Source organism: Chiloscyllium plagiosum, chromosome 21 (genome assembly GCF_004010195.1).
Source record: "Chiloscyllium plagiosum isolate BGI_BamShark_2017 chromosome 21, ASM401019v2, whole genome shotgun sequence".
In the NCBI taxonomy this organism is placed as follows: Eukaryota; Metazoa; Chordata; class Chondrichthyes; order Orectolobiformes; family Hemiscylliidae; genus Chiloscyllium; species Chiloscyllium plagiosum.
In genome coordinates, this window is record NC_057730.1 from 58,504,390 (window position 1) to 58,528,117 (window position 23,728).

At 42.4% G+C, this 23,728-nt stretch overlaps 1 protein-coding gene across 6 annotated transcripts in view; it reads left to right on the forward strand.

Annotated features, from left to right (window-relative positions):
* Window positions 1-23,728, forward strand: part of iqck (IQ motif containing K) — a 100,219-nt gene that overhangs the window by 13,747 nt on the left and 62,744 nt on the right. For 5 of the 6 annotated variants that reach the window (XM_043712177.1, XM_043712180.1, XM_043712178.1 and 2 more), the window contains 2 exons: window positions 10,156-10,283; window positions 12,440-12,584. In XM_043712177.1, the coding sequence (XP_043568112.1) occupies window positions 10,156-10,283; window positions 12,440-12,584 (273 nt within the window). Of the gene's footprint in view, window positions 1-4,559; window positions 4,622-10,155; window positions 10,284-12,439; window positions 12,585-23,728 lie in introns of those variants that run through there. The other variant, XM_043712182.1, reaches the window with a different exon arrangement.

Consider the following 23,728-nt stretch of genomic DNA (forward strand, 5'->3'; position numbering starts at 1 on the left):
GGGTTTAAACTAATGTGGCAGGGGGATGGGAACCAAATGAGGAGGTTAGTGGACAGTAAGGAGGTAGTAACTAAAGTCTGTAGGGACTGGATAATGAAGGATTGGAAGGAGGTGAATGTTGTTCCTCTTTTCAAGAAGGGTAATAGGGAAATCCCTGGCAATTACAGACCAGTCAGTCTTACGTCTGTGGGGGTCAGCAAAGTTTTGGAAAGAATTCTGAGGGATAGGATTTATGAATATTTGGCAAAGCATAGTGTGATTAAAGGCAGTCAGCATGGCCTTGTGAGGGGCAGGTTATGCCTCACAAATCTTGTTGAGTTCTTCGAGGAGGTGTCAAGACAGTTCGACGACGGTCGAGCAGTGGATATGGTGTATATAAACTTCAGCAAGGCATTTGATAGGGTTCCCCATGGTAGGCTCATTGATAAAGTCAGGAAGTATGGGATGCAGGGAGATTTGGCTGTCTGGATTCAGAATTGGCTGGCTGACAGAAGGCAAAGAGTGGTTGTAGATAGAAAGTATTTTGCCTGGAGGACAGTGTTGAGTGGGATACCACAGGTCTCTGCTCTTGGACCTCTGCTCTTTTTAGTTTTTATAATGACTTGGATAAGGAGGTTGGGGGGTGGGTTAGTAAATTTGTAGATGACACAAAGGTTGGAGGTGTCGTCGATAGTGTGGAGAGCTACTGCAGGCTTCAGCGTGACATAGACAGGGTGCAGAGCTGGGCTGAGAAATGGCAGATGGAGTTTAACCTGGATAAATGCGAAGTGATGCATTTTGGAAGTGCAAACTCGAATGCTGAATATAGGATTAAAGACAGGATTCTTGGTAGTGTGGAGGAACAGAGGGATCTGGGTGTGCAAGTTCATGGATCCCTTAAAGTTGCCACCCAAGTGGATAGGGTGGTTAAGAAAGCATATGGTATTTTGGCTTTCATTAATGGGGGATCGCGTTTAAGAGCTACAAGGTTTTGCTGCAGCTCTACGAGTCCCTGGTGAGATCACACTTGGAGTATTGTGTCCAGTTCTGGTTGCCCTACTATAGGAAAGATAAAGAGGCTTAGGAGAAGGTGCAAAGAGGTTTTACCAAGATGTTGCCTAGATTGGAGGGCTTGCCTTATGAAGAAAGGTTGAATTAGCTCAGACTTTTCTCTCTGGAGAGAAGGAGGAAGAGAGGAGACCTGATCGAGGTATACAAAATAATGAGAGGAATAGGTAGAGTCAATAGCCAGAGACTTTTCCCCAGGGTAGGATTGAATGGTACGATAAGTCATAGTTTGAAGATATTAGGAGGAATGTATAAAGGAGACGTCAGAGGTAGGTTCTTTACACAGAGAGTTGTGAATGCATGGAATGCATTGCCAGCGGTGGTGGTGGAAGCAGTGTCCCTGGGGACATTTAAGTGACTGCTGGACATGCACATGGATAGCAGTGAGTTGAGGGGTGCATAGGTTAAGATACTAAATTTTACATTAGGATTAAATCTAATGTAAAACATCGTGGGCCAAAGGGCCTGTTCTGTGCTGTACATTTCTATATTCTCTATCTATGTTCTAAGTCAGCGTGACTAAGGGGAAGACTAAGCAAGGAGCAGATGATGGAACGCAAAGGGACAGGTGGTCTGAGGTGCATTTATTTTAATATTAGAAGTGTAAGGCTGATGAACTTAGAGCTTGGGAGTATGATGTTATTGCTATTACTGAGACTTGGTTGAGGGAAGGGCTTGATTGGCAACTGAATATCCCAGGATATACATGCTTCAGGCAGGAGAGAGTGGGAGGTAAAAGGGGTGGAGGAGTTCAATACTGGTCAGAGAGGATATCCCAGCTGTGCTGAAGGTGGGCACTATGGAGGACTCGAGCGGTGAGGCAATATGGGCAGAGCTCAGAAATAGGAAGGGTGCAGTAACAATGTTGGGGCTGTACTACAGGCCTCCCAACAGGGAGCATGAGACAGAGGTACAGTACCTCTGTCTCATGCTCCCTGTTGGGAGGCCTGTAGTACAGCCCCAACATTGTTACTGCACCCTTCCTATTTCTGAGCTCTGCCCATATTGCCTCACCGCTCGAGTCCTCCATAGTGCCCACCTTCAGCACAGCTGGGATATCCTCTCTGACCAGTATTGAACTCCTCCACCCCTTTTACCTCCCACTCTCTCCTGCCTGAAGCATGTATATCCTGGGATATTCAGTTGCCAATCAAGCCCTTCCCTCAACCAAGTCTCAGTAATAGCAATAACATCATACTCCCAAGCTCTAAGTTCATCAGCCTTACACTTCTAATATTAAAATAAATGCACCTCAGACCACCTGTCCCTTTGCGTTCCATCATCTGCTCCTTGCTTAGTCTTCCCCTTAGTCACGCTGACTTAGAACATAGATAGAGAATATAGAAATGTACAGCACAGAACAGGCCCTTTGGCCCACGATGTTTTACATTAGATTTAATCCTAATGTAAAATTTAGTATCTTAACCTATGCACCCCTCAACTCACTGCTATCCATGTGCATGTCCAGCAGTCACTTAAATGTCCCCAGGGACACTGCTTCCACCACCACCGCTGGCAATGCATTCCATGCATTCACAACTCTCTGTGTAAAGAACCTACCTTCCTGAAGAAGGGCTTATGCCCGAAACGTCGATTCTCCTGTTCCTTGGATGCTGCCTGACCTACTGCGCTTTTCCAGCAACACATTTTCAGCTCTGATTACGGTATGGGACAGACGTGTCTGTGAAAATAAGGGATAGAAATGACAAGATTAGGGAACCATGGATGACAGGTGAAATTATGAGACTAGCTAAGAGGAAAAAAGAAGCATACATAAGGTCCAGACAACTGAAAACAGACAACGCTTTGGAAGAATTTCGGGGAAGTCAGACCAGTCTGAAACGAGGAATTAAGAGGGCTAAAAGGGGTCATGAAATATCTTTAGCAAACAGGGTTAAGGCAAATCCCAAAGCCTTTTATTTGTATATAAGTAGCAAGAGGGTAATTAACGGAAGGTTTGGCCCACTCAAGAGCAAAGGAAGAAAGTTATGCATGCAGTCAGAGAAAATGGGTGAGATTCTTAATGAGTACTTTGTATCAGTATTCACATGAGGTGAGGGACATGATCGATGTTGAGGTTAGGGATAGACGTTGATTACTCTAGATCAAGTCGGCATAAGGAGGGAGGAAGTGTTGGGTATTCTAAAAGGCATTAAGTTGGACAAGTCCCCAGGTCCGGATGGGATCTATCCCAGGTTTTGAGGGAAGCTAGAGAGGAAATAGCTGGGCCTTAACAGATATCTTTGCAGGATCCTTGAACACGGGTGAGGTCCCGAGGAGTGGAGAATTGTTAATGTTGTCCCCTTGTTTAAGGAGGGTAGCAGGGATAATCCAGGTAATTATAGACCGGTGAGCTTGACATCAGTGGTAGGGAAGCTGCTGGAAAAGATACTGAGGGATAGGATCTGCTAACATTTGGAAGAAAATAGGCTTATCAGTGATAGGCACCATGGTTTTGTGCAGGGAAGATCAAGCCTTACCAACTTAATGGAACCCTTTCAGGAAGTGACCAAGCTGATTGATGAGGGAAGGGCTGTTGACATTAAACACATGGACTTTAGTATGATGTTTGATGAAGTTCCCCATAGTAGGCTGATGGAGGGAGTGAAGTTGCATGGCATCCAGGGTGTACTAGTTAGATGGATAGAGAACTGGCTGTACAGCAGGAGACAAAGAGTAGTAGTGGAAGGGAGTTTCTCAAAATGGAGACCTGTGACTAGTCGTGCTCCACAGGGATCCATGCAGGGACCACTGTTGTTTGTGATATGCATAAATGATTTGGAGGAAGGTATATGTGGTCTGATTAGCAAATTTGCAGGTGACACTAAGATTGGTAGAGTAGCAGGTAATGAAGGTGAGAGGGAAAATGTTTAAGAGAGACATGCGTGGAACGCTCTTTACTCAGAGAGTGGTAGGGCCTGGAACATGTTGTCAGTGGAGGTGATAGAGGAAGGCACGATCATGTCATTTAAGATGTATTGAGACAGATACTTGAATGGGACAGGGAACAGAGGGATACCGGTCCTTAGAAAATAAGTGATGGTTGTAGATAGAGGATCTGGATCGGCGGAGGCTTGGAGGACCAAAAGGCCTGTCTTGTGCTGTAATTTTCTGTGTTCTTTGTTCTAATCAATGTTCTGGAGTTGTTGGGCTCTTTTAGCGCAGTGATAATGTTCCCACCTCTGGCCCAGGGCAGCTGGGTTCAAGCTGTACCTGCTCCAGAGTTGTGCAATAAAATCTCTGACCAGGTCGTTTGGAAAATATCAGCAGGGGGAGGTGGTAGCATAGTGGCTAAGTCACTAAACTAGAACATCAAGCTGACATTCTGGGGAAATAGGTTCAAATGCCGCCATTATAAATATTTTTTAAAAATCAAGACTCCAACATGGAGTGGGGGTGTTCTCTTGTGGTGCAGTAGAAGTGTCCTTACCTCTGGACCAGGAGGCCTGGGTTTAGGCCCCATCTGCTTCAGAGGTGTGTAATGATGTTACTGAACAGGTAAAAAATCAAGTCTCCAAAGTGGGTTGGAAGCCAGAAGATTACAAACCGTGAGTTGGTCACTGGCGCAGGAAAGGTAATGATAAACCCCACCATGATTTTGATAATGTGAAATTTGAAACAAACTGTTGAGCCAACATTCTTTAGCCATAGTGGATAACAGCTGAAACCTTGCCTTTTATCAGGTATATTGTTTAACTTTTAAGTGCATTAGATTTCAAGGTGCGACAAATGCATTTATCCCATTTTCAACTGAACAGTTAAGTTTCATTCCTAAAACTAAAAAAAAATCCATGTATATTTTAATACATTAGATGTGGGGAGGCAACAGCCAAGTGGTATTTGCACTGGACTGTTAATCTAGAGACTTGGGTGATGCTCTGGGGACCTGGGTTCAAATCCTGCCACAACACATGGTGGAATTTGAATTCAGTAAAAATCTGGAATTAAGGATCTAATGATGGCAATGAATTCATTGTGGATTGTCAGAACAAAGCCCATCTTGTTCATTAACATCATTTAGGGAAGGAAACTACCATCCTTATCTAGACTGACCTACATATGACTCCAGACCCATAGCACTTGGGGTGGAACGGTGGCTCAATGGTTCGCACTGCTGCCTCACAGTGCCAAGGACCTGGGTTTGATTCCCCGCTCGGGCGGCTGGCTATGTGGAGTTTGCACATTCTCCCTGTGTCTGCGTGGGTTTTCTCCCACAATCCAAAGATGTGCAGGCCAGGTGAATTAGCCATGCTAAATTGCCCATAGTGTTGGTAGCATTAATCAGAGGTAAATATAGGGTAGGGGAATGGGACTGCATGGGTTACTCTTTGGAGGGTCAGTGTGGACTTGTTGGGCCGAAGAGCCTGTTCCCATACTATAGGGAATCTCATCTAATGTGGTTGACTCTTAAACTGCCCTCTGGACAATTAGGGATGGGCAATAAATGCTACCCTGCCAACAACGCCCTCATGCTGTGAATGAATAGAAACAATATGCACATAAGTAGTGAGGCCTCTGATGCTATTCCCAGAATGCTGCTTGAGCGTGAGTGCCAGGATTTTGAACATAGAACATTAAAGTGCAGTATTGGGCCTTCTCTCGATGTTGTACCGACCTGTGAAATTATTCCGATACCCATCTAACCTACATAGTTCCATTATTATCCATATGTATGTCCAATGCCCATTTAAATGCCCTTAACGTCAGCGAGTCTTCTACTGTTCCAGGCAGGCCACTCCACAGCCCTACTACTCTCTAAGTAAAGAAACTACCCCTGATATCTGTCCTAAATCTATCACCCCTCTATTTAAAGCTATGTCCCTGTGTGCTAGCTTTCACCATCTGAGGAAAAAGGCTCTCACTGTTCACTCTACCTAACCCTCTAATTATCTTATACGCCTCAATTAAGTCACCTCTCAACTTTCTCTCCAATGAAAACAAACTCAGTTCCCTCGCCTTTCCTTGTAAATCCTTCCTTCCATTCCAGGCAACATCCTGGTAAATCTCCTCTGAACCCTTTCCAAAGCTTCCACATCCTTCCTACCATGTGGTGACCAAAACTGCACGCAGTACTCCAGGTGTGGCCTTACCAGTGTTTTGTACAGCTGAAGCATGACCTCGTGACTCCAAAACTCAATTCCCCCACCAATAAATGTCAACACACCATATGGCTTCTTAACCGCCCTATCAAACTGGGTGGCAACTTTCAGGGATTTATGCACCTAATCACCGACATCTCTGTTCGTTTACACTGCCAAGAATTTTACCATTAGCTCAGTACTTTGCATTCCTGTTACTTGTTCGGAAGTGAACTACCTCATACCTTTACGCATTAAACTCCATTTGCCACTTCTCAGCCCAGCTTTACATCTTATCTATGTCCCTCTGTAACCCATAACATCCTTCAACATTATCCACAACTTTACCTACATTAGTGTCATCTGCAAATTTAGTAACCCATCCTTCTACGCCCAAACCCAGACCATTTATAAAAATTACAAACAGCAGTGACCCAATACAGATCCTTGCAGCACACCACTGGTAACTGAGCTCCAGGATGAACATTTCCCATCAACCATCACCCTCTGTTTTCTTTCAGCTAGCCAATTTCTGATCCAAATCGCTAAATCACCCTCAATCCCGAAACTCTGTATTTTGTGCAATAGCATACCACGTGGAACCTTATCAAACAACTTACTGAGGTCCGTATACACCACATTAACTGCTTTACCTTCATCCGCCTGTTTTGTCACCTTTTCAAAGAATTCAATAGGTTAATGAGGCACTACCTACCCTTCACAAAACCGTGTTGACTATCCCTAACCAAATTATTCCTTTCCAGATAATTATAAATCCTATCTCTTATAACCTTTTCCAATACCTTACCCACAACCGAAGTAAGGCTCACTGGCCTATAATTATCGGAGTTGTCCCAACTCCCCTTCTTAAACTATGGAACAACATTTACTATCCTTCAATCTTCTTGCACTGCTTCTGTCAACAATGATGACATGAAGATCGAAGCCAAAAGTTTTGCAATCTCCTCCCTGGCTTCCCAAAGAATCCGAGGATAAATCCCAACCGGCCCAGGGATCTCATCTACTTTCAGATCTTCCAAAATTGCTAAAACCTCCTCTTTGTCAACCTCAACATCATCTAAATTTGTAGTCTGTATTTCCATGTTCTCACTAACATTGCCCTTTTCCAATGTGAATACTGACGAAATGTATTCTTTAAGCACTTCCCCTACGTCCTCAGATTCCACACCCAACTTCCCACTACCTTCTTTGATTGGCCCTAATCTTATTCTAATTAATCTTTTATTTCTGATATGCCTATAGAAGGCCTTAGGGTTTTCCTTGATCCTATCCATCAACAACTTCTCATGTCCCCTCCTGGCTCTTCTTAACCTTCTCTTTGGATCTTTTCTGGCTAACTTATAAGTCTCAAGCCTCCTAACCGAGCCCTCACACCTCATCCTCACATAAGCCTTCTTCTTCTTAACAAGTGCTTCAACTTCTTTAGTAAACCATGGCTCCCTCTCTCGACAACTACCTCCCTGCCTGATAGATATATACTTTTTAAGAACCCGCAGTAGCTGAATTAGTCCACATTTCAAGTATGTCCATCCCCTGCAGTTTCCTTCCCCATCCTGTGCATCCTAAATCTTGCCTAATTGCATCATGATTGCCTTTCCCCCAATTATACCTCTTTCCCTGCAGTATATACCTATCCCTGCCCATTGCTATTGTAAACAAAACCTAATTTTGGTCACTGTCACCAAAGTGCTCACCTACCTCCAAATCTAAATCTTTTGAGTGAGCAACAACAAAAGGATGCTGATATATGTCCAAGTCAAGATATTGGTTGGTTTTAAGAAGTTCTTATGCATCTGGCTGCTTTTGGTCTATTTAGGCATTCATAGTATAATAGAGGTCTTGCACATTTCGGAAGTGCCTCCTGTTGATATTATATACGTTATCATTACATGCCCATAGGGGCGGAGGCTGAATTATTTGCTACTGTTTTGTCCCCAATGATGTTGAGTTCCTTAAGTGCAGTTGCAGCTGCACTCATCTAGACAATTGGAGTGTGTTCCATCACATTTGGGCGGCACGGTGGCACAGTGGTAAGCACTGCTGCCTCACAGCACCAGAGACCCGGGTTCAATTCCCGCCTCAGGCGACTGACTGTGTGGAGTTTGCACGTTCTCCCCGTGTCTGCGTGGGTTTCCTCCGGGTGCTCCGGTTTCCTCCCACAGTCTAAAGATGTGCAGGTCAGGTGAATTGGCCATGCTAAATTGCCCTTGGTGTTAGGTAAGGGGTAAATGTAGGGGTATGGGTGGGTTGCGCTTCGGCGGGACGGTGTGGACTTGTTGGGCCGAAGGGCCTGTTTCCACACTGTAAGTAATCTAATCTAAAAAATTTCTATTTGTGCCTTGTAGGCAGCAGAAAAGACTTAGTCTTACAGTCATAGAGATGTACAGCATGGAAACAGACCCTTCAGTCTATGCTGACCAGATATCCTAAACTAATCTAGTCCCATTTGTCAGCACTTGGCTCATATCACTCCAAACCCTTCCTATTCATATACCCATCCTGATGCCTTTTAAATGCTGTAATTGTACCAGCCTCCACCACTTCCTCTGGCAGCTCATTCCATACATTGCACCACCCTTTGGGTCTCTTTTAAATGCTTTCCCTCTCACCTTAAACCTATGCCCTCTAATTCTGGACTCCTCCATCCCTGGGAAAAGACCTTGTCTATTTACCTTATCCAGGCGTCTCATGATTTTATAAACCTCTGATAAGGTTACCCCTCAGCCTCTGACGCTCCAAGGAAAACAGCCCCAGCCTATTCAGCCTCTCCCTGTAACTCCAATCCTCCAACCCTGGCAACATCCTTGTAAATCTTTTCTGAACTCTTTTAAGTTTCACAACAGCCTTCCAATAGGAGGGAGACCAGAATTGCAAACAATATTCCAAAAGGGCCTAACAACATGACCTCCCAACTCCTTTCCTCAATGGTCTGACCAATCAAGGAAAGCATACCAAATGCCTTCTTCCCTATCCTATCTATCTGAGATTCCACTTTCAAAAAACTATGAACCTGTACTCCAAGGTATCTTTATTCAGCAACATTCCCTAAGACCTTACCATTAAGTGTATAAGTCCTGCTTTGATTTGCCTTTCCAAAATGCAGCACCTCACATTTACCTAAATCAAACTCCTTCTGCATGTGAGAGGGCTGAGCCACTTTTACAATAAACTTAATATGTGTACTATTCCTGAAATTGTAAATCATCACTACATATAAATACAATATAAAGTGCTGGTTGTAAAAACTAAACTCATGAGTTTATTACATTTTTAAAATTTGGATGGTTAGAGTAAAATTAGAAAATGATAGCAATATATTCTCTGGTCATCAGTGAAAAGACAGCTCATGTTAACTGGTGTAACTTATCCTCAAATGGAAATTTGAAAGACGAGTTCGATGAAGTTATGAAAACAAAAGAGAGAAGGAACTACAGCTTTTCCAGTCAGATATTGCAGGCTGCTGAATTCTTTTAGTTCAAGCAAAATGTTAAGACAGGTATATCTTTGTAGTTGTTCTGTTGAGGAGACACTTCTTCACCCAGAGAGTGGTGGATATATGGAATGCTCTGCCCCAGAAGACAGTGGAGGCCAAGTCTCTAGATACTTTCAAGAAAGAGATGGATAAAGCTCTTAAAGACTGTGGAATCAAGGGTTATGGGGATAAGACAGGAACAGGATGCTGATTGTGGATGATCAGCTGTGATCATAATGAATGGTGGTGCTGGCTCAAAGGGCCAAATGGCCTACTCCTGCACCTATTGTCTATTGTCTGTGTTATTTGCATTTTCTATTTTTCTATTTTACATTTTTGATTACTCTTTATGATCATAATTATTGCAACTAATGTGATTATGTTACCATGAACTGACATAAGAAAACCTAACTATTTCAAATAGAATGCAATTATTAAATTCTTGAAATATGCTTCAGAATTATCTTTGTAAATAAAGTCAAAGTATTCAGGAAATTCAGAATGTTTAATAAATGCTTCCTTCCTGTGCTTTTACAGAATTTGAAGCAATCAGTTCTCATTTTTTAGAGGATTCAACTCCAGATACAGCATCTGTGTCTACTAAAATATCTCAGTATGACCCCAGCAAACATTCCCCAGTTTTTTATGGTCATATGGTAGCAAAGGTAATGTCTGTTTTATTTATCTGTACAATCTAATTGTACATTGAAAGCTTGTTTATTATTGGTCTCAAATTGCTTGCAGAAATAATGAAGGAACATTTGAATATCTAAAATAAAATTGCAATGAACATTATGTAGCAGGAATTCAACTTATTCATCAAAACTAAAATTAACTGTATGTTTCTTGTAATGTTATTTATTCTTAGGGCTTTTCTCCGCAACATGTAGAATTGGGTGGATTTTTTCAAAGCCTTCACTAAAATTAATGAAACTACTAAGACAATAGTACATGATGTTCACAAATATTATTTTTCTCAGTATTTGTTGCTTGATCTATATACCGGTTTTGAACTTAAAATAAATGAGTTGGTCTTCTGAAGTTTTGCAAAAGTACAACTTTTAATATTTGTGTATTTATAAGTAGTCATTTGGTAGTACGGCATCTGAGTATTGCTGAAAAAAGACAGGGATGAAGATATTTCACAAGAATATCAATTCAGAGGGAAATCGCACATTAATATTGCATAAGAGGAACGTACTGAATGGTTGGAAAGTGGATCCTGACTGGTAGAGGCAATGTACAAATGTTAAAAATTGTATATGGCTGAAAAAAACATATTTTGTAAAAGCTTTACATCTTGCAGTCATCTTCCTCTAAAGCACAAATACTCAAAGGGAAGGGTGAATCAATAATAATAATGAAAGAAGTTGGCAAAATAAATTAAAGATTGCAGTGGATCAAAGGAAGTGGATTTTAAGAATCCCAAAAAAGTGGTAAGCCTAAGTATTGGGATTATTTAGGACTCAGGAAAAGAGGAACTAGAAACTGATAAAGAAAGGGAAAAGTGAAGATGAATGCAAGCAAGGAGAGGCGACTGCCTAATGGGATCATCATTGGACAATTAATCCTGAAATTCAGCTAATGTTCTGGGAGTCGAGGTTCAAATCCTGAATTCAATTAGGAAGAAAATTCTGGAATTAAGAATTACTGATGACCATGAATTGTTCAAAAACCCATCTGGATTATATGAATGTCCATCAGAGAACGAAATAGTGCCATAGGGATATACAGCACGGAAACAGACCCTTCGATCAACTCATCCACGTTGACCAGATATCCTAAATTAATCTAGTCTCATTTGACCCATATCCTTCTAAACCCTTTCTATTCATATCTGCAATCCTCACTTTCTAGATGCCTTTTAAATATTGTAATTGTACCAGCCTTCACCACTTCCTCTAGCAGCTCACTCCATACACACATCACTCTTTGTGTGAAAAAGTTGCCCCTTAGGTCCCATTTCCCAGCTACAATCAGTTCTGAAAACGTTAACTCTGCTTTCTCTCCACAGATGTTGCCAGGTTTACTGAATTTTTCCAGCGATTTTTGTTTGTCTGGTTCTGATTTTCAGCATCCACAGTTCTTTGGCTTTTCATTCTAAAAGCTTTAGTTGATGTGTGAAAAAGAAATGCTTAGCAAGTATTAGCAATGGTAATAGATTGGCAATTCACTGGACCTGAAACAGTAACTCTGCTTTCTGTCTATAGATCCTGCCAGACCAAATGAGTTTCTGCAGCAGTTACAGTTTTTTGATACAGATTTCCAGCATCTGCAGTTCTTAGGCTTTTCTTTGTTCAGTCAGAATGCAGTGTTTGAGGAGCATCTTGAAGGAAATAAAATAGTGCTGTTATGAGGGCACTTCAAAAGCTCACTTTAGCAGTCGCTGTTTCATGGAGGAACACAGCCTCTCTAGTCTCTTGTCAAAACTGAAGTTTATTATAACTTCCTGGTGGGTCTTCTCTGAACCTCTCCTCTTAAGATTCTGACAACTTTCCCAAATTGCAGTGCCCAGACGTAGACACAATACTTCAGCTGAGACCCAAGCAGTGATTTTAAAAAGATTTACTATAACTTCCTTGCTGTAATACTTTCTGCCTTTATTTATAGTGTGAAAGATCTTTATTGCTTTTTCTTCTAAACAATTTCTATCTCTCTTGTGTGCAGTGTTTTATCCCTTGTATCTCTCCATGGTCCCTATTGCATATATCCTTCTCATCTCTTTTTATTGCCTTCCCTGTCCTTTGCCTTCTGATGTTTATGGACTCCATAAAGTAAACATTAATGACAAGATGCTAAGTAACTGCTTTGTTTCCTCCAGGTTTCAGTGGATACATCAGTGTTAGAGAACTTCAATGCTGAATATTCACATCCGGCATTTTTAGGTCATGCAATCGTTCAGAAACCTCCTCCTCCACCAAGTCCACCACCTACTCCACCTGTCCCACCACCTGATCAAAATAAATGTAAGTATAACATGTAGGATAATATTTATCTCTAACTTAGAGAGTTCTTTAATCAGGGGAAGATGTTGTTTAAAATACTTAGTTCAAATTATTAATCATGTGATTAAAATGATATGAGTCTTTCATGCAGTTATTTCAAGGAAGTATTGTTCCTCTTTGACTGATCCTTAAAGAAGTCTTATCGAGCATAAGTGCATGATAGATATTTTTAAGCTACACTCATTTCCCTTAATGGGAAGAATAAATGAGCTACGTATAGGACTTTGTACTTTGGTCAGTATCCAAAAAGTAACAAGTTTTATTTTGATTTTCTTGTTTAACTGTTCAGAAATATTGCTTTTTCAAGGTTTTGAGGAGAGTATTGTAACTAATAATGCTGTAATGAATATCTTATGCTTCATTTAAATTTTTTTTACTGAAGCATTTAGGAGACATTGACATTGCGATAATAACATTAAACATTTTTTTATTCATTTGTGCGATATGTGTGTCACTAGCTGAGTCGGCATTTATTGCATGTCCCTCATTGCCTTTAAGAGAGTGCCAGTGAGCTGCTTTCTTGAACCGTTGCAGTACACCTGCTGTAGGTTGACCCACAATGCCATTTGGGAAGGAATTCTCGGATTTTGACCCAGTAGGGAATTGCGATATATTTCAGTGTCAGGATGGTGGATGGCTTGGAGGTGGTGGTGTTCTCATGGGAGGACTGCAGATGCTGGAGATCAGAGTCGAGAGTGTGTTGCTGGGAAAGCACAGCAGGTCAAGCAGCATCCGAGGAGCAGGAGAATCTACATTTCGGGCATAAGCCCTTCATCAGGAATGAGGCTTGTGGACTGGGGCTGAGAGATAAATGGGAGGCAGATGGGGTTGGGGGGGAAGGTAGCTGCGAAAGCGATAGGTGGATGAAGGTGAGGGAGAAAGTGAAAGGAAAGAAGGGTGAGTGATGGACAGGTCTAGAGAGTGGTGCCATGTTGGAAGCTTGGGACTGGGATAATGTGGGGGGAGGGGAAATGAGGAAACTGTTGAAATCCACATTTATCCTGTGTGGTTGCAGGGTCCCATGGTGGAAGATGAGGCGTTCTTCCTCCAGGCATTGGGTGGTAACGGTTTGGCGGTGGAAGAGGCCCAGGACCTGCATGTCCTTGACAGAATGGGAGGGAGAGTTGAATTATTCAACCACGAGGCAATGGGGTTGGTGGGTGCAGGTGTCCCAGTGATGTTCTCTGAAACAATCTGCAAGAAGGCATCCTGTCTCCCCAATGTAGAAGAGATCATATCAGGTGTAACAGATGCAGTAAATAACATTGGTAGAGGTACAAATAAATTTATGACAGATGTGGAAGGATCCCTTGGGGCCTTGGACAGAGGTGATGTGGACGCAGGTTTTGCACTTCCTGCGGTGGCAGGGGAAGGTGCCAGGAGTGGGGTGTGGGCTGGTGGGGGGTGTGGACCTGACAAGGGAGTTGCGGAGGGAATAGTCTCTCTGGAACGCTGATAGGGGTAGGGAGGGAAATATATCTTTGCTGGTGGGGTCTGTTTGGTGGTGGCAGAAGTGGTGGAGGATGATGCAATGTATGAGGATATTGGTTGGTTGGAAGGTGAGGACCCAGGGGGGTTCTGTCCTTGTTGCATTGGGAGGAGTGGGGTTCAAGGGCTATGGTGCGTGAAGTGGAGGAGGTGCGCTGGTGGGCATCATCAACCACGTGGGAAGGGAATTGCAATCATGGAGGAAGGAGGCCATCTAGGACTTTCTGAGGTGGAGTTGGTCATCCTGGGAACAGATGTGGCAGAGGCGGAGGAATTGGGAATAAGGGGTGGTGTTTTACAGGAGGTAGGGTGGGAGGAGGTGTAGTCTAGGTAGCTGTGGGAGTCGGTGGGCTTGTAGTAGATGTCTGTGGTTAGTCGGTCGCCGGAGAGGGTGATGCAGAGGTTCAGGAAGATGTTCTCATGTATTGCTGTTCTTATCCTTCTAAGTGAGAGTGGTCGTGGGTTTGGAAAGTGCTAGCTGAGCATCTTTGGTGAATTTCTGCAGTGCATCTTCTGCAGTACACTCTGCTGCTACTGAGCATCTGTGGTGGAGGGAGTAGATGTTTGTGAATGTGGTGCCAGTTAAGCAGGCTACTTTGTCCTGGATGGTGTCAAGCTTCTTGAATGTTGTTGAAGCTGCGCTCATCCAGACGAGTGGAGAATATTTCATCACACTCCTGACTTGGGCCTTGTGGACAGGTTTTAGGAAGTCAGAAGGTGACTTACTTGCCACAGTATTCCTAGCCTTTGCCCTGCTGTTGTAGCCACTGTGTTTATGTGGTGAGTTCAGATTGAATTTCTGGTCAATAATAATGCCAAGGATGTTGATTGTGATGGATTCAGTGATGGTAACACCATTGAATGTCAAGGGGCAGTAGTTAGATTGTTTATAAATGTTACTATCATTAAAAACTGATTCATAAATGTCCTTTAGGGAAGGAAATCTATTGTCCTTGCCTAGTCTGACCTACATGTGACTCCAAACCCACAGCAATAAGGTTGACTGTTAATTGCCAATTGCAGTGGCATAGCAAGCTACCCAGGCCAGGCGCAATCAGATAGGGAGAACAAATGCTAGCTTTGCCAGTGACCCCAACATCCCATGAAAGAATAAAGAATATACAAGACATGATTCTGAAATTTTTATGATCAACATTTAAAACTCCCTCCATCAGTATTATTAACAGGGGAAAATATAATCTAAACTGGTTAACATTTCAGAATTGGAAAATCATTGGCAGGATTTTCTCCCAGTGAGGGTCACTAGCTGGGATACTAGTTTGTTAGCATCAACAAATCTCAAGACATTTTGTCCAGAGGTAGGATCAGGATCATTTGTAAGTGATGGGTAGCCAATTAACTAAGTTAATGCCTATTATCAGAGGCTTACTGGAATTTTCAAGTTTGTACAAGGCATTGGCATCTAGGCTATCCACCTGTAATGAAGGCAGTAATCTAGAGAATCAGTGCTCCAGGCCTTCTTTACTTGCTCAGCTGTTGCGTTGACTGCCAGAGTGGTTTGTCTTCACACTGATAGCTCAACTATGAATTCCATCTTTTAATTGAAAATGTTTGTAAGTTGCAGAATAGGCACCTTAGGGTAGATGTTTCCTGTTGAACAACAGTCTCCCACTCCCTCTCGATTCAAGGACCTCCTATTAAAACCCCAACTTTGAGAGGGCAGATGAAGGAATAGGTCAGTAGTAATACAAGGGCAGACACTTAAGGTGATACTGGATAACACTCAGCAAAGATGCAGTCTCATGAGTAAGGATAAGGAGGCAAAATCTAATTAATTTTATGAAGCTTAATAGCAGTTCAGAAGTTGCCACATCAGAATAAGAACGCATGGTGTTGAAGGTATCATATTAGCAAGGATAAAAGATTAGTTAGCTAACAGGAAACAAGTAGAAGTGATAAATAGGTCATTAAGGTTTAACAAGATGTAACGTGGAGATTTTCGCCACTATGGGCAGTCAACACATCACTGTGAAAGACATTTGAAATACTAAGTCCCCTCTCAAACCCGACATTTCCTATTATTGCCAGGTGGGATAGGAGAGAGGGGAGGGGAGTGTAGGCTGTGCCTCATTCATATGCAGTTTTTGGAGACAACTGTCAATTTAAATAATTAACTGGCTGCATTCAAATCAGATTTTGGAATTTGTGATGTCAGGAACTCAGTGTGCAGAGATTACACCAGGTCTATTCTTAGTGAATTTGTTTTGGAAAGCTGAGATACCCCTTTAGAGAACTGAGGCACTCCTGTGTATGTAGTCCCAGGCAGGACACTGATGGAGTTAAGTATTCTTTTGTGGGATATCAGATACACTGCAATTCTTACCTGTACAGAAGATTATCTATAAAAGGTACATTATGGTCAAGCCTGTAAAATATCTTAAAATCTGTAAAGGACTGTCAAGACTGATTGAGGGAATGTCAAACCTGTCAATAAATATCAAAAATGTCAAAGACCTGTCAAAATTTGATTATATGGATTGAAGGTTACTTTTATTTATTCTAGGAAAGTAGGCATTGCTGGCTGAGTCATTATTGCTGCACATCCCAAATTACTGCTTGAACTGAATGGCTTACCAGAGCCATTTCAGAGGGTGGTAAACAAGTAAGTTGGACCAGGTCTGGAGGGCAGATCTCCTTCCCTAAGTGACATTATTAAATTAGATTGGTTTTAACAACAATTGACAGAGGCTACATGGTGCCATTAGGCCATCTTTAAATTCCAGATCTTTATTGAATTCTAATTTCATCATTTTCCGTGTTGTGATTCCAATCCAGGAATTCAAAATCCAGAGCATTAGTCAGGGTATCTGCATTCCTTATCCGATGACATTACCATTACACCTCTGCCTTCCTGTGTGTTGGTCTCAATAATGTGAAATATGCAAAGTAGAATTTTAAGTTGTAGAACCTTACTTTTGGGTGGGTACTCATTTATTTGTGTGTATGGGTAGGTACTTGTGGGTATGAGGTGTGTTGGCATAGTAAGTGAAAGGGGAAAGGGTTATAGGTTTAAGACGACACTAAATTGGCATAGGGGATAAGAGGGGCCATGAGGATGTGCAGAGGGCCTTAGATGGCATAAGTTGTCAGAGATAGTTGTGGTGAGGGAAAGTTGGAAGAATATTGTATTTTTTTAAAGTTTTAATTTTGGAGACAATGTTCTTGGAACCCAGCAGCCACCTCATTTCTTCCAGAGTTTTCTGTCCTGATTTCCAGTTTAGCCCAAAAATGTCACCAATTGAAAGTGGAAAGAAAATGGCCAATTTTTAAAAGTGAGTTTGCAGAACAATGAAATCTTCCTGAATTTACATTTGACTCAGGAATAAAAATGAGAGCTGTAGGATTGTGACAGAAAGAGTGATGAAAGGATGTTTCCCTTTGTGGGGAAGACTGTAATTAGGGGACACCATTTAAAAGTAAGGGGTCTTTCATTGAAGGTCGAGTTGAGGAATATTCTTTTCTCTGAGAGAATAGTGAGTATTTGTAACTCTCTTTCCCAGGTAGCAGTGGAGGCAGGTTCATTGAATTTTTTGAAAGCAGAGGTAGATAGATTTGTGACAAACAAGAGAGCCAATGGTTAACAAAGGTAGGTAAACAGGAATAACAAAAAGATGGGGTATTGGGCTAATGGTCGGATACTTGGTAGTGTGGATGAGCAGAGGGATCTTGGTGTCCACGTACACAGATCTTTGAAAGTTGCCAAATAGTGCGGTGAAGAAGGCATATGGCATACTGGCTTTTATTGGTAGAGGAATTGAGTTCCGGAGTCCTGAGATCATGTTGCAGTTGTATAAGACTCTGGTGCGGCCGCACCTGGAGTATTGTGTGCAGTTTTGGTCGCCATACTATAGGAAGGATGTGGAGGCACTGGAACGGGTGCAGAGGAGGTTTACCAGGATGTTGCCTGGTATGGTAGGAAGATCGTACGAGGAAAGGCTGAGGCACTTGGGGTTGTTTTCATTGGAGAAAAGAAGGTTTAGGGGTGACTTGATAGAGGTGTACACGATGATTAGGGGTTTAGATAGGGTTGACCGTGAGAACCTTTTTCCACGTATGGAGTCAGCTATTACGAGGGGGCATAGCTTTAAATTAAGGGGTGGTAGGTATAGGACAGATGTTAGGGGTAGGTTCTTTACTCAGCGAGTCGTGAGTTCATGGAATGCCCTGCCAGTAGCAGTGGTGGACTCTCCCTCTTTATGGGCATTTAAGCAGGCATTGGATAGGCATATGGAGGATAGTGGGCTAGTGTAGGTTAGGTGGGCTTGGATCGGCGCAACATCGAGGGCCAAAGGGCCTGTACTGCGCTGTATTCTTCTATGTTCTATAAATATTGAGTTGAAACTACAATCAGATAAGTTATGATCTTATTGAACGGCAGAGGGATTCAAGTGGCTGAATGGCCTATTTTTGCTCCTAATGTGTATAGTTATATGTTCGAAAGCCCACTCACCATCTACGTACCACCTTTTCGCCCACCTGCCTACCCCAATGGGCCAGTGGGAGTACTTCTGCCCTCAGCTGCCACATTCAGGCACAAATTGGCTAATCCTGGAAAAGAAATTACCGAGTGACTGTTTCTCTCATAATGCAGTGTAATGATCTAAGCATATAACCTTCACAGTACACAGGACTGTTTTGCCCCTGTACTATACTTCATTTTAAACCATTGCCTTCAGAAGTGATGGGGAATACCTAGATATTAATAGGGATTGGGGATAGGTAATGATTGTGGGTCAATGACATTAGTTGTAAACACAATGGATACATTAGTACTTCTACTCAGAAGGTAATAGCTAAAATGGAACAGAGACCATATTATTGGTAGAATGTTATACAAAGATCTTCCCACCACTGGAGCGAAAATCACAGGTGATGTAGGAACAGTGTGTAAATTGCTTTTAAAGGCACTTTCAGGAGCAGCTGAGAAAGTGCACTGAATGTGCACCTAAAATGGAGTATGTCTTAAATTAGCTGTTTATTATGGAGGCAGTCATTTATCATTCAGCTGAATGCCGGGAAACAACTGGAACGTAAACCAGGTTGAAATAATGTACAAATGGGTGGAAGGCTAATCTTTGGCATTGATGCAAAGCAGTGAAAAAGAAAATTGGATGGCATGCAAAAATGCATTGTCAACTTGATTTAGCCCATTTTCATTTGTAGCTTCTTTTGCATTATTAGGACATTTCACTGCATTTCCCAGCCAAATAATTACTTCTGAAGTGAAAACAGAAATTTCTGAAAAACAGCATATCTGCCAGTGCCTGTAGAGAAAAAGCAGAGTTAACATTCAGATTCAGTGATTCTTCTTCAGAACTGTCAGATGCTTCACACATGCTGCCAGACCTGCTGAGTTTCTCCACCAACTTCTGTTTTTGTTTCAGACATCTAGGATCCGCAGTTCTTTGTTTTAATTACTTTTGAAGTTTTAAATATGGTTATGTCAATGAACAGGGTGACCAATGTTCACTCAGTATAGTTCCTCAAATCGGTAATATGACTGGAACTTGCTTAGTGCCAGGGTCTTGGATAGAGTGGAATTTGTTAGGTATGACCAGGTAGAATTTTTGAAACAATAGAAACGCCAGCCAGATGATCAACATATCATTGGGGAGCATTTTGGAAACAGTGACCAAAATTCTGTTAAATTTTAATTTTCTTAGGGATAAAAGTAGTCCTCAGGTGAAAGTACTGAATTGGGGGAAGACTCACTCCCACAGGAACTGGGAGGATGTAGGTACGTGGCAGCTATTTGAGGGTAAATCCACATCTGCCATGTTAGTTGATTAGAGCTCAGGATCAGCATGTTCCTCTGAAAATGAAGGATAAGGATGCCAAGATTCAGGAGCTTTGAATAACAAAGGAAATTGAGAGTTTAGTCAAAATGAAAAACGAGACATACGTAAGGTTTAGGAAGCTGAAGACAGTCAGACCCTCGAAGAATAGAAAGATAGCAAGAAAGGACTTAAACAAGGAATCAGGAGGGTGAGAAAAACGGCCATAAACTGTCTTTGGCAAACAGTATTAAGGAAAAATCCTAGAGTGATTTATACATGTGTAAGGAGCAAGAGAGAAGCTAGGGAAAGAGTAGGCCCACTCAAGGACAAAAGAGGGAATTGCATGGAACTGGATGAAGTGGACGAGATACTTAACAAATCCTTTGCTTCAGTATTCACAAAGGAGAAGGACATGGTAGATGGTGACTCCAGAGAAAGTTGTGGAAGCTGATACAATTGCTACATTAAAGAGGCATCTTGATAGGTTTATGAATAGGCAGGGTATAGAGAGGTATGGACTGAAGAGAGCCAAAAGCTTTTTAGTTTAGAAAGACATCATGTGTTGGTGCAGTCTTCGTGGGCCGAGAGCCCTGTTCTTTGCTCTTCATTCTTTGAACGGTTACTTATTCTCATTCAGTGTTGCAATGGGATTTTTTAGCACAGACAGATAGAACATGGTTATGTTTAAGGCATCTTTAAACAATACATTGTTCTCTCAATACTCAATTGAAATATCAGCCCAGATTGCATGCTTAATTCCTGAAGTGACCCTTGAATCCACAAACTTCAGGCTCAGAGCTGAGAATGTTACCACCTTACCCTACTTGTGCCTTCTGTGCTTTCACAGGACAGGTCTTCCCATGCTGACTGTGGTACAACTCAAAAACTAAAGTACAGTCAACTATTTTATAGAGTCATAGAGATGTACAGCACGGAGACAGACCCTTCGGTCTAACTAGTCCATGCCGATCAGATATCCCAACCCAATCTAGTCCCACCTGCCAGCACCCGGCCCATATCCCTCTAAACCCTTCCTATTCATATACCCATCCAGATGCCTCTTAAATGTTGCAATTGTACTAGCCTCCACCACTTCCTCTGGCAGCCCATTCCACACATGCACCGTTATCTGCATGAAAATGGTAGGTCTCTTTTATATCTTACCCCTCTCACCATAACCTATGCCTTTTAGATTAGATTAGATTACCTACAGTATGGAAACAGACCCTTCAGCCCAACAAGTCCACACTGACCCTCCGAAGAGTAACCCACCCAGACCCATTCCCCTACATTTACCCTGAACACTATGGATAATTTAGCATGGCCAATTCAACTGACCTGCACATCTTTGGATTGTGGGAGGAAACCAGAGCACTCAGAGGAAACCCATGCAGACACGGGGAGAATGTGCAAACTCCACACAAACAGTGGCCTAAGGCGGGAATTGAACCCAGTGCCAACCAGGGAAAAGACGTTGTCTATTTACCCTATCCATGGCCCTCATGAATTTATAAACCTCTACAAGATCATCCCTCAGCTTCCGACGCTCCACTATAGGTGAGGAATGCTATAAGCTACCATAAAGCCAAAACTAGTAGGCATTTCCTGTTTCATATTTCCAAGTTGTTTCCCCTCCTTACATTCAGCATACTTAACTACACTAAAGTATGTCCATAGATACTGCTTAGTTTATTTAGAATGTACATGAAAGAAGAAAGAAGCAAATTCAAGTCCTGATAGCATTACTACACACACACGTCAGTTAGCACAAAATCTACTGGTGCAGTATTTACTTTCATTGACACCTTCTTTTCCATGTGAATCTAGTAATTGAGTTGTACTGTACATGTAATTCACCACTTAACTGTTTAATTGTGACAATAGCACTTGGAGTCATACCATTGCCTCCATAAATGATCAAGATTCCTCCTCCTCCTCCAATTAGACATGATTTGACATTCCTAAAATGACTGAAATGAGCTCCACAATCCTTTAATCCAAGGAATACTTAATCCATCCTCAGTTGTGGATGGATTAAGGAGCAGTTGTTGCGAGTGATGCACAAATTTGTTCCTCTGAGACGGGTAAGAAGGGGTAAGATTAAGGAACCTTGGATGACGAGAACAGAGGAGCTTCTCGTCAAAAGGAAGAAGGCATCTTGCATAAGGTGGAGGAAGCAAGGATCTAGCACAGCTTTAGAGGATTACAAGCTTGCTAGAAAGGAGCTCAGAAATGGACTGAGGAGAGCCAGGAGGGGGCATGAAAAAGGCTTGGCAAAAAGAATTAGGGAGAACCCAAAGGCGTTTTACTCATACGTGAGGAATAAGAGAATGATCAGGGAGAAGGTAGGGCCGATCAGGCATAGTGGAGGGAACATGTGTGTTCAGTCTGAGCAAATAGGGGAATCCCTAAATGAGTTTTTTGCTTCGGTTTTCACCAAGGAAAGGGAACATGTAAATGAAAACTTAGAGGAACTGGGATACAATCTTCACCAGATCAAGATTGATGAAGATGATGTGTTAGAAATTTTGGAAAACATTAAGATTGATAAGTCTCCAGGGCCAGACCAGATTTATCCTAGGCTGCTCCGGGAAGTGAGAAAGGTGTTTGCTAAGCCGCAGGCAAGGATATTTGCCTCCTCACTCTCCACGGGAGTCGTACCGGAGGATTGGAAGGAGGCGAATGTTGTTCCACTTTCCAAATAGGGGAATAGGGAAATCCCTGGCAATTACAGACCAGTCAGTCTCACGTCTGTGGTCAGCAAATTTGTGGAAAGAATTCTGAGGAATAGGATTTATGACTATTTGGCAAAGCATAGTGTGATTAAAGGCAGTCAGCATGGCTTTGTGAGGGGCAGGTTATGCCCCACAAACCTTATTGAATTCTTTGAGGAGGTGTCAAGACAGGTTGATGACGGTGGATGTGGTGTATATGGATTTCAGCAAGGCATTTGATAGGGTTTCCCATGGTAGGCTCGTTCATAAAGTCAGGAAGTATGGGATACAGGGAGATTTGGCTATCTGGATTCAGAATTGGCTGGCTGACAGAAGATTGTAGGTTGTAGATGGAAAGTATTCTGCCTGGAAGACAGTGTTGAGTGGGGTCCCACAGTGCTCTGTTCTTGGGCCTCTGCTCTTTGTAATTTTTATAAATGACTCGGATGAGAAGGTTGAGAGGTGAGTGAGTAAATTTGCAGATGACACAAAGATTGGAGGTGTCGTCGATAGTATAGAGGGCTACTGCAGGCTTCAGCGTGACATAGACAGGGTGCAGAGCTGGGCTGAGAAATGGCAGATGGAGTTTAACCTGGATAAATGTGAAGTGATGCATTTTGGAAGTGCAAACTCGAATGCTGAATATAGGATTAAAGACAGGATTCTTGGCAGTGTAGAGGAACAGAGGGATCTGGGTGTGCAAGTACATAGATCCCTTAAAGTTGCCACCCAAGTGGATAGGGTTGTTAAGAAAGCATATGGTATTTTGGCTTTCATTAACAGGGGAATCGAGTTTAATACCCGCGAGGTTTTGCTACAGCTCTACAAGTCCCTGGTGAGACTACACTTGGAATATTGTGTCCAGTTCTGGTCGCCCTACTATAGGAAAGATACAGAGGCTTTGAAGAGGGTGCAAAGAAGGTTTACCAGGATGCTGCCTAGATTGGTGGGCTTGCCGTATGAAGAAAGGTTGAATAAGCTTGAACTTTTCTCTCTGGAGAGAAGGAGGAAGAGAGGAGACCTGATTGAGGTGTACAAAATAATGAGGCATGGATAGAGTCAATAGCAGAGAGGTTTCTCCAGGGCGAGATTGACTGGTACGAGA